Source organism: Neopsephotus bourkii, unplaced genomic scaffold, assembly GCF_033783945.1.
Source record: "Neopsephotus bourkii isolate Nb327-2 ecotype Australia unplaced genomic scaffold, CSIRO-AGI_Nbou_v1 NB_266, whole genome shotgun sequence".
Lineage (NCBI taxonomy): Eukaryota > Metazoa > Chordata > Aves > Psittaciformes > Psittacidae > Neopsephotus > Neopsephotus bourkii.
Window position 1 is genome coordinate 2,035,147 of NW_026900775.1, and position 12,096 is coordinate 2,047,242.

Sequence of the window (12,096 nt, forward strand, 5' to 3'; positions counted from 1 at the left end):
AAGCTGCTAAACTAGACACCTGTGGACTGCTGTCAACCCTACAAAGTGAAAGAAGAGCATTGCCTAGCATCACTACATGCTTTCTTCCTTCAGCACTCTTTATCAGTCTCTCCTTACCTCACCAACACTCTAGGAGTTGAAAAGACACAATTTCTTCAGGAACGGAAAGTAGTGGTGGTGGTATGTAAGAAATGTAAGTACACGGGTGAAAAATTAAACTAGTTGTACACAAGGACACAATCCTAAACAGCCCCAGTACTTCTCTTCTCAGAGAGGAAATAAGTGATCTGGAGGTGCCAGTGTGACTGAGTAGCAGAAGGTTTCCAACTGAATTCTGCTCTCCACAATTAGGTCATCTCTGTATGTATCATATGCGCATTTAAAATAAAACTCCATGCTTTTAAATCCCAGAATCCCAGACCGGTTTGGGTTGGAAGGGACCTCAAAGCTCATGCAGCTCCAACCCCTGCCACAGGCAGGGACCCCTTCCACTGGAGCAGCTTGCTCCAAGCCCCTGTGTCCAACCTGGCCTTGAGCACTGCCAGGGATGGGGCAGCCACAGCTTCTCTGGGCACCCTGTGCCAGCGCCTCAGCACCCTCACAGGGAAGAGCTTCTGCCTAAGAGCTCAGCTCAGTCTCCCCTCGGGCAGGTTCAAGCCATTCCCCTTGGCCTGTCCCTACAGGCCCTTGTCCCAAGCCCCTCTCCAGCTTTCCTGCAGCCCCTTTAGGCACTGGAGCTGCTCTAAGGTCTCCCCTTCAGGAGCCTTCTCTTCTCCAGGCTGACCCAGCCCAGCTCTCTCAGCCTGGCTCCAGAGCAGAGCTGCTCCAGCCCTCACAGCAGCTCCATGGCCTCTTCTGGACTCACTCCAACAGCTCCACATCCTTCTTAACCCAGACCTGACACAGGTAAACTGCCTCTTACAGATATGCAATAAATTTAAGTAGAATAACAGAACCATTTAAGTTGGAGAAGGCCTTTAAGATGAAGTCTAGCTACCAACACTGCATGTCTGCCACTAAACAATGTCCTTAAGTGACACTTCTACATGTCTTTTTAAATACCACCAGGGATGGTGACTCCACCACTTCCTTGGGCAGCCTGTTCAGTGCTTGACAACCCTTGTGGTGAACACATTTCCTAATATCCAGTCTAAATCTCCCCTGGTCCACCTTGAGACCATTTCCTCTTGTCCCATCCCTTGTTCCTTGGGAGCAGAGCCCAGCCCCTCCTGGCTCCATCCTCCTCTCAGGCACTTGGAGGCAGCCATCAGGTCCCCCCTGAGCCTTCTCCACACTGAACCCCCCAGGTCCCTCAGCCCTTCCCCATCACACTTGTGCTCCAGGCCCTGCACCAGCTCCATTGCCCTTCTCTGGCCCCGCTCCAGCCCCTCAATGTCTCTCTTGCAGTGAGGGGCCCAGAACTGAACACAGGATTCGAGGTGCAGCCTCACCAGTGCCCAGTGCAGGGGCACAATCCCTGCCCTGGCCCTGCTGCCGCACTGGTGCTGATACAGGCCAGGACGCTCTTGGTCTTCTTGCCCACCTGAGCACTAGCTGCTCATGTTCAGTGGCTGTCAACCAACACCCCCAGCAGCAATGCTGAGAGCATCCTGCACAACCTCATCCCAGATCCTGGATTGATTTCTCCCTTTTTTGTGTTCCTTGACCCATCCTCACTGTGGAGCAGTTTAAAACCCCAGAGACTTGGAACATGCCAACTTGTTTTCCATTACTTCACTCAGATTCTTGCTTGTTTGCACATTACACATTCCACTGCACAAAGAACTACCCTGGCACAAATTCCTGTGTGTCTGCAGGCTCTACCACCAGCTGCTACACATCTACACATCCAAAGCACATATCAGAGCAATAAACAAAACATTTGCTAAGTCTCTGGTCATATCAGAGTCTCTTTAATACTCAGGCTGTTTATTTTCCTTCGAGTCCATTCCCACAAACAATGAAATAAAAGCCATGACGTGCACCTAATAGTATTTTGTTGTGGGTAGACAATGTTCAAAAGGAAAAACCTTGATAAATGCCTGCACACAGATATTAAGCTTGCTCTGAACAGAAAAGATTAAGTATTATTTATTACACTTTATTTTTCTCTTCAGGCAGAGAGAGGAACTTTTAACCTAAAATGAAATAGTTACTTAGAAATCAATCCCTTCTACTCATCAAGGGAAATTTGCTCAGGAAAACAGTATTTCCAGAAGCTAACTGAGCTACATTTCTTCCATCATTAAACATAATTATCTACTTTAATACTATTGAAGTATTTAAAACTCAGTTATCACTAATGTGAAAGGAGAGAGAAGTAAAACAGCACATAACAAACAGCTCAAGAGCAGTACATAAAACAACACAGCACTTTACCAGTCTTCAGATTGGAGATTTCTGCCCTGTCCTTGTAAAGCTCTGGTTTAGTCTTCATGAAGTAAATCTGTGTTTCTAGACCATATCCTGAATCAGTTTATCAAAAACAAACAGGGAGAGCTCTCCTCATCCTCTCGCATTTGCTCCACAGAACCAAGCCACTTGACACGTGCTCCTCCTTTTTCCAGACAGTGCCCCTCTGCAGTGACATGAGTGGCAGATACTGGAACAAAGATGCTGTTTGTTAACAACAAGTGTCATGCAGGCCCCGTGCTGGTGTTCTCCACCACAGCCCACAGCCCTGCATTCCAGCTAATAAACAAGATGACTTGAACAAGCAGCCTCAGAGGACACGGCTCCTGTGACATGTCACTTATGCTCTGGGGTAAGAATTCGGACCAGGATTTATCAAGTGCTGCATGAAAAGCACCTTATTTAAAGGACTTCCTAAAAATGGGGCTTGAAGTACCATGTTTCTGGTAACTACTTAATAAACCATGGAATTAAGTAACTAAAAAAATACGCTTTAGATCTCTAACTGCTTGGCATTCTCTGCTTACAGGACAGAGATTTTACATGTTTTCTGTTTAAAACTCCTTTATTATTCAGGGTATCGTGGAGACCTGATATTTGGGATGTCAGGAGCTGAAAAGAACATTTTTGTTGATGAAAGTATAAAGAAAATCAAGATTCAATATTGGCAGAATTCATCTGCATGCTAAAAACCTGAAAAATAAACCTCCATGCCCTATATTCAAGGACACACACATCAGGCCATTCTCCCACACAGATTTTTGTCCTTACACATGATCTCTTAACTAAAATATCAGCTCCTATGTGATACTTACAGCCAGAAGCCAACCAATTCTGCTTCTTAACCTAAGCAAATCAGAGCACACATGCTACCAGACCTGGCCTGGGAGACTTGTGTGGGCTCCCAGCTCTTTCTTTCCAGCTCTGTTTTACCAACAGAAAGCAAATCGGTGGGACTGCTCAGCCTGGAGAAGAAAAGGCTCAGGGGGCTCTTATCATTGTATATAAATACCTGAACAGAGGGTGTGAAGAGGATGGAGCCAGGCTCTTCCCAGTGGTACCCAGTGACAGGACCGGAGGCCATGAGCACAAACTCAAGCTCTGGAGGCTCCCTCTGAACATCACGGAACACTTTGTTCCTGTGAAGGTGACCAAGCACTGGCACAGGTCACACAGGGAGGTTTGTGGAGTCTCCATCCTTGGAGACACTCAAAAGCTATGTGGACATGGTCCAGAGCAACTTGCTGCAGGTGACCCTGTTTGAGCAATGGGGTTGGACCAAATGAACACGATAGGTCCCTGCCAACCTCATTCTGTGGTTTCCTTGAACCCTGAAAAGCATCAGAATGCCAGGAACAGGAGATCTGATCAAGTGCATTGGACTATTCTTTTTTCCCCCCAGGGAATGGAAAAAGAAGTTCCTTCAATTGTTTTAATGTTCCTCCCCACATTGCCTGGCAGAGCCCTGAGCCTGGAAACTAGCAGCAGCTCCTTGGTCATTGCCACTAACTAGCGACCATGGAGCCTACCCAACCCCAAGTGTCAGTAGTTTAGTCTATGGCTTCACTATGAGTTTACACTAAGCTAGTGTGATATCCACCACCAGACATGTTTACTTCAGAACTGGCATTTCCTTACTGCCAACATCCGTATGCACATAGCAGGAATCTTCCTGCTACACAAAAATCATCTTCCATTTTTCTCATGACAGAATTACTGAACTGGTTTTGTGAATCTAGCTACTGGCTGTGTCCTTACCTAAAAGCGTATCTGTGGGGGAAGACAAAAAGATCTCACACACAATGAAAGCATGAGCCCTTGTTCCAGGTTAACTCAACAGATACCCTCAGCACCTTAAAACAGCTCGCTCTTTAACATCACTGGTACTCTTTCACCACATACACCATGCACATTCAGCAATAACTAAGAGATACATTACACTGATACTCTTCTCCCATCTTTCAGGTTTAACATATCTATTTCTGTGAGTGTTTTCAAGTAAAGACTTAGAGGCATGTAACTACCCAGTTGTAGTTTTACTGCATGAGGAGTAACGGGTGGAAGATATGAAAGTAAGGATTTAACTTTCCTGAAGAAACACAACTGAACTCAATGGAAATCAAGTTTCACTACAGCAGAACACTTGCATTCTGCTGCAGCCCCTGTGACCTACTGCACAGTCACCAGTGGAAAATGGTCACTTTGGAAATCAGTAGAATTAACTCCTACTACAAACTATCTTCAAGCAATTTTCAACTTATCCCCAAAGGACTCAAAGCAAGAGCAAGGAAACCAAGGCAGCCCTGCTAAGCAGTATTCCATAAAGGAAGCCTGTGTCAAAACATGAAATTAGAGTTTAGGAGTCCAATATATACTGAGAATTATATATACAAAGACTTTAAATCAACTACTCTTATGATCTTGTTTTTAAGCAGCAACTGAGTAAAGGACTTAGAAGAACTCTGCTAATATTCATCAGTTACTGCAATCTGTCTATGACTATTTTTAACAACACAGCCTTGCTAATATGTATTAGTTAACAGAGCACTGAAAGAACTCAGAATAAAACAGCAATAAACCAGAAAAAGAATGTTATCTAATAAAACACAACTTGGCCTTTTACTTAGTCTTCATTTGCAATTATTTTTATATGCATTTCACATAAAAAGTACACCTTAAAACTTAATCATCTCCATCAGCTATGCCTACAACAGAGCCAGCTGGAAGCTGCAGTCTGAACACTCATGTCATCACCTCACTATTAAGCCTTATGAATGTTACAAGGGTTACACAGTGGAGTGACAAGAACTGGCAGGGTTCTACTGTAATTCCATTTTACAAAGTGGTGTGTGTGCAGTCCTGAGCCAAAAGATAATTAATTTGCCGAAGGTTAACACAATCAGTTGCAAAGCCAGTAGAAACCGTAATTGCTAATCTGTGACAAGCTACAGTGAAAGGAGTAAAGCCAATTTTGAACAATGCTCCTTTCTTGAAAGGAAAAGAGGAAAACAAACCTAACACACAAGCCACCCTCCTGCCCAGGACTCTGTCAACACCAGCTGAAACATTTATGACAGCTCCTAATAGACTTTACAAATGTAAAGACCTGGGCTGGGTATAATTTGGGGCTTGCAAGTCGTAAAGACTGGTCTGACTTGTGCAACAAGTGCCTCATGTCTTGTGTCTAAGCTTAAGTCACCCTTTGTTCTCCTCCTCCCAAGAGTGTAGTTGGTATCTGGCCTTTTCAACAGTCTATTCCTATTTCTCTCTTTCCTCGCTGCTGTCAAAGGGCAGCATTATGACCATTCCAAGCAGTCAGTCACCTATATATTTTGTCTTTAACAAGATGGAAAGGCTCTGCTGATTGAAGTCAAGTCAGCCCCACAAACAGCTGCCCAGGGGCTACACAGAACAGATTTACATTCTCCCTGTTCAGTGACATAGAGCAAGCCTTGTTTCTGCAACACACCATAACCCAGCAGCAAAGAAACAACAAAGACAGAGCCTTCATGGAAAAACACAGGAGGTTTTCTGCTACATGGAAATCATTTTACAGTCTTCCAAATATTTCCTGGAACTCATACTGTGGCTAGACCTGATCCCACTGTAGCATGTAATCTGTTTCATCTACAGCCCATGAGCATTACTCCCACACTCCCCTTGAAATCCATGACCTTTCCCAGTACTAGTCCTAGCTTTTACAATTAATGACTTAATCAAATATGCTGCAAATCAGCTGCTGTGTTGCATGTGAGGATCAGACACTTGACAGAAGCAGCACTGGTAGATAAAAAGCAGGAATACCTCAGGAATTTCACCCTCAACCTAATGCAAGTCAAGTCATCCTTTCCACACTAGCGCCTTCTCAGGTATTTATAAACAAATTTAGCTGAAAATGCCTCTTTGATCCCTTGTACTTTAAAAGCGTATCACATCTGCAGTCCCTAGAGGCTCCTGAAAACTGAAATATCTCTTCTCTACTCATACTTCTTTTAGCCATGACAGGCCACTAAACATGCAAGCAGAGCGATCTTTCAGCAAGACCAAACAGAAGAGTTCTCTGCACCACATTTCCTTTTTGTTTTCCCAATGCCATACATCAGGATGACATACAAAAATCATTTTTTTTCCCAGCAACATAAATCAAAAACATTTAAAAACGTATCTGAAATTTTGACATCATTTCAGACATAACTTCACATTTCCTCTATTGTAGACCTTCACTAGCAGTAGACTGTTAATGTTTCCACAGCACTAAGATTTGCAGTATCAATTTAAACACTAAAATGGTTCTAATATTTCAGATTCTGACACAAGGCAGAACATTTCACAGCAAGAGTTATGCTTCCCACATCAACAGACTTAAATAGAAGTAGTCAGATGCCACATGGCACTAATTCCGTTAAGTCTGGCAATTAATCATTTTTATCTCAGCATTAGTCAAAGTTAATGGAGCAAACAATCATTATATTTTAAAATGCAGTGTTAATGATGTGAAGTTTCTTCCCAGCTTAAAATATCACCAAAACAACACTCATGCATCCTCTGGAAGGAGTTTTTGAAAGGGGCTCTTCACTTTAGAGGAAGCTGTTTCATTTCTTCTCCAGGGACAAAGAAGTTGAAGTTCCCTGCTTGCAGAAGTTGCACCTATATTTGTGTCATTTCACTGGCTAGAATAGAAAGGTTTGTTTCTCTGCACAGACAACCTTTGAATACTGACGTACACACAGTCCAACTCATCATTTAATTACACAGCCAATTTAACTGATTAAAACAGGAAGAAAAGAAGGGCTTGGTTTTGTAGTAGATGTTATTCTGTCAGTTAACAAGACTAAAAAGTTCCAAGCCAGCTCAGAAAAACACCAGCACTGACTCAAGTGGCAGGAATAAAATGCTAACAGCATCATGGGGAAGAAGAAGAAACTCCCCTGGACCTGCCCAGTGACCACAAGTATTACTTAATGGCTGATGCTACCTTCTTGCTCAAACAGGTTGCTGAAACCTTGTTGCTGCACCTCAAAGCAAGAGCAGTTACTGACAGAACCAGCTTTTACCCACCAGATGCACACACACTACCAGTCTTTGATTCTTCTGCCTTCTCTTGAACAGACATTATGAGGCACCCAGGGATGAGTCCATCCACAGAAGCATCAGAAAACCAGCCTTCAGGCACTGTCCACACTTCAACCTCAGACTCCAGACGCTCTGCCTGTCTGGGCATAGCCTCTGATGCAGGAGGGAGACCTCAGCAGTTATGTGGATGTTTTAAGCTTGGTTTCATCCCGATACACAACAGAAAAATGAAATCTTAAGTACTGCAGTTCTGTCAGGATAAAAAAAAAACATTTCTTGCTTTATTCCAGGAAAGTTATACATGTTATTATGGGCTCCTGGACAAGCTGTTGTGATCCAGTGCATATCTGAGGCATCCCTCCAACTACCACGGTGATACACTGAAGGAACCATCAGGAATCACACAGTACTAGCTACAGAGGAGCTGCAAGGTCCTTATATTAAGATTATAATTCAAGCTGAACATGTGTTTCCACAAAAAAGATACCGAGTTACATGCTACATCTCTCCTCACCCTTGCTGAACAGCTTTCTTCCGTGTCTCTGTCCCTGCACTATTCATCTTTGAGCAGATAAACACTTCAATTGCAGTAATAACCTAAATACAAACAGGATCCTCTAAGCAAATCCTATGAGAAGTCTGAATGGTGCCAAGAAGCTCCTGTGACACTAAACCCACTCTTGGTGACTCTATGATAAGTTTGAGTAAGTCTGCAAAAAGAAATCAAGGGAGATTTAGGTACCTGCCTGCTTATAGCATCAGTCATGCCTCCACAGCACAAAGCAGAGTTGGCTTTGGAAGATCTCAGTAATCAGCTACTTAAAGTATCTGTCAGTCACTATTAAAAACTAAAATTAAATTTGGGAGAGGAAAAGAAAAAAAAAGAGACTGAAATCCCCTCTAAGCATTTGAAATTATTTTAATATAAGCACTATATTGATGGGATTTTGTATTTACGAATATAGGAAGGGCTAGAGGAACAACAGTCAAATCCAAGGTAAACAAGTTCGTTGAGGGAAGAAAATGCTGCTATCAGTTTCTTCATCCTTGCTCCAAGAAAAGGAAGTCAGTGATGGACAAGGAGGTTCTGTTGTTTTCAGTTTCACTGCCTGAGGACTGGTAAACAGAACAAAGTAAACAGCCCCAGCATTTCCCATGCGAAACAGGAATTAGAGCCTCGCTGCCCTGTGCCGTCCAGGTCCCAGCCTCAAGCTGAGGGAACACACAGCAGAGGCTGCAATAAAGCCTAATGGCACACCCACCAAATGGAACTTGGGGTACATTCATGCTGGCATTCAGCAACACCAGTACAAATCTGTTTGCACCAGTGAAAACATTTCTTAACATAAAAGATGCTGGGCTGCATCAACTAAGGGCATCACCAGCAGCGATAAAGATGTCATTGGCCCACGCTGTGCAGCACTTGTCAGGCCACACCTGCAATACTGTGTTCAGTTTGGGGCCTGTGGATGGGATGGAGAGGATCCAGAGAAGGGCCACAAAGATGATCCAAGGGAAGCCACGTGAGGAAAGGCTGAGAGAGCTGGGTTTGTTCAGCCTGGAGAAAAGATGGCTCGGGAGAGCCCTTATCACCATGTTCCAGTATTGAAAGGGTGGCTACACAGAACATGGAGACTCCTTTTTACAAGGAGTCACAGGGGTGATGGGCACAAGTTATTTTGGGGAGAATCTGGCTAGACACAAAAGGAAATCTTTTCACACTGAGAACAATCAGCACAGGCCACGCTGAGATCCCATTATCACTGAGAGGCAAGGACCAAGCTGCAGTTACACAGGACCACAAAGCAAAAATAAAAGGCATTGTCTGAATATTTGCTTTTGAAGGGTAACACAGGTTAACAAGAACAGAATTCTCCAGAGGTTTGTGATCTCTTACTTGAAGGAGGTGTGAGATGTACCACTGAGTTCATTCTTTGCATACTCTGAAAGTGTTTTACAAATAAGAGAATTATTACTTTATTCTGTTGCACAAAGCCAAGTACTTTAGTAATCAATGCACAGATATCATTAATACTTACTTTTTACTAATTTAGAGTAGGATTACAGCGAGGTGCCTTAATGACACTCACGGAACTACCATCAAGTTTTCAATCTCAAATCTCTCAAAATCAGAAGTTTATTTTAGTACTGGTGAACTATGAAGAGGTACGAGTACTCGCTGCAATGGCCTTAGGAAGGTTTTGTTACAAGACAAAGTTAATTCCAGCCCAGGCCTTGTGCACAGGCATCAAGCAAAAACCCATTTATTTGTTAATGCTGAAGTCAATGATGCACTAAACCTACTAGTGAAGATCCAGCCTTTATACCACACTATAGTGTTAAAAAAATCTCCCCAAAAACCAAAATCCACAACCCCCCAAAACCTGATCATTTGTCATAGACTCTCGTATCTCATGAGAACATGACCCGAAATGGCTAAAAAGTGGTTTTGAACTCAGTACACAGAAGAAAGTCTACTTCATCTACCCTCAACACTGATGCAACACTTCAGCAACACCTATTTCAAGGATTACATCTAGAATAATACACAAACAAAGCCTTTTATGGATGTCAGTCCCGCTCAACTACCTGTTTCACTCCAAACAGATCCCTTTCCAGGCTCTGAAAACCCTTTACAGAACCCAAATCCACAGTAGGAGTGAAGACTCGGTTGAGCCCATGAGGCTGCATCTGGGAAAACAAGCTTCCATAACCCAGAGAACGCAGAGGAACTGCAGAACCCTCCCAGAGCACAGGCACAAGCTGTCCTCTCCCGCAGGGAGCAGGGGAACAGCACGTCTGTACTCCGGGAAGCGCAAGTTGAGATTTAAACACAGATGCATCCACTGTCTTCTCTGTGTGTGTACACAGGCAATAAGGATATTCAGCGCTTTGGGAGGGTTCAAGCTCTCCTTTGTGCAGCCTGGACAGATCTGGAGCAACAGGGCTGACTGGTTACCCAGACATCAACAAACATCAGAACCCTTCACAAGAAGATAGCTTTGAGCTTGAACTACAACCAGCAGACAGAAAACTTACTGAACAAAGCACTTGGTACACATAAATCACCTTTAAATCCTCTCTGACTGTAGCCACAGTGGTCAGACAGGGAACCCTCCCATGAGGTGCAATAGTCATTCTAAAAATCAGCTTCACAGAGCACAAGTTAAAACCAAAATAACTTGGGAGGGAAAAATCCTATCTTGGTTATGATTTTGGTTCCCTCTTACCTTACCACTGAAGACATTTCTTCAGTATACATTAAAAACCCAGCTTACAGTTCTGATGTTACTATAAACAAAGCGAAAGGATCAGCTTGAAACGGGGAACTCTAATGTAGTAAAGCAAGGCATCACCTCTGCCAAAGTATTCCCCAAAGGTCTAGCAATACAATGGGAAATGAAAAGGTTGTTGCTTTAGTTACAGCATTTTGGAAGGATTAAGAGTTATCACTCCAGTGGCTTCAAACTTGATGATAATCCAACAGTGTTTCATCACCTCTTTCCTCTTTAGCACAAGTACAGTTGTCCTCTGACACCACATAAATCTGAATACGAGTGAAAATTACCAAATGCTTCTGCTGGTTTTGAATATTTTCTGAAATGAGTTAATTTAACAGCAAACTTTTTGTCATACAATTAAGTTCCCAAAGGAATTTACAAACAAGTCAGCCTACCTTAAAGCTGCACTCAGCCTCGAAGTTCTGCTGTTTTCTCCTTCCCTACCTCACTTTCTTCCTTGGCACATGAAAACACAAGGGGTGTCACTACTGAACGCTATAAAATTACTCACACATACTCTTTATTTGCTAACACCTGCTGTTTTGGAAGAGAACATGAAACCTAAAAGTTGACAACAGGGACCAACAGTTCACATTACTGTTATAGTATGTGCTATGAAAATGTAGAAAAACAAAAGCATTAAAGGGTACTTTGTACCTGAGGTACGATAGGCTGCTTAATCCCAGGGTGGCATTCAAGCCATCTCAGATGTGGTGTTGACAGGTTTCTCTGACAAATGAGTCAGATGCACTTCCTGGGGGAAGTTCTCTCCCTCATTAAAACCCTGTCACAAACAGCCACTATTCATCAGGGGCTACTGAGCTGCCATGGTGTTTCACTGAATCACAGGCTCCAACACAAACTAAGCCACATTTTTCTTCACATAAAGGGATAGATCTTCGAGGACTTTAAGTGAAGGCACAGGACAAACACATGGGTTTGCACCCCAACTACTCAGGTTTTACTAAATCAAAACTCTTTGGTGGGAATGTAATGAAAGGCTATTATGGTTCTGAGTGCTCCATGTCTATTCAGATGCTGGGGATACAGTCGAAGGCTGCAGCACACAGACCTACAAAAGCCAGAGTTTCAGGGCCAATAGAAATACAGCCTGCCCAATGCAACTTATACCTTGACACACAACACGCTGTCAGACCAATGATCTGTTTCATGCTTTCTGGCAATATAACCCTTTCCAAGACTAGAAAAACAGAAGAATGACAACTGACATGAAGTCATACCTAATGAAAAGGACACGTGCAAACAGTATGAAAAGAGGATACAGAAACCCACAGGGAGGGAGGGAAGGGTGATGTGTTCTTTGGGGAAC

The 12,096-nt window shown here is 43.3% G+C and overlaps 1 protein-coding gene across 3 annotated transcripts in view; it reads right to left on the reverse strand.

Moving 5' to 3' along the window:
- The window catches only part of USP6NL (USP6 N-terminal like), a 97,706-nt gene that overhangs the window by 70,007 nt on the left and 15,603 nt on the right, over positions 1 to 12,096 (reverse strand). The window contains exon 1 of one of the 3 annotated variants that reach the window (XM_061346197.1): positions 7,471 to 7,688. The exons of 1 other annotated variant lie outside the window; for it this stretch is intronic. In XM_061346197.1, coding sequence (XP_061202181.1) covers positions 7,471 to 7,633 — 163 coding nt within the window. In that variant the 5' untranslated portion in view covers positions 7,634 to 7,688. Of the gene's footprint in view, positions 1 to 2,379; positions 2,488 to 7,470; positions 7,689 to 12,096 lie in introns of those variants that run through there. One more of the 3 variants, XM_061346200.1, reaches the window with a different exon arrangement.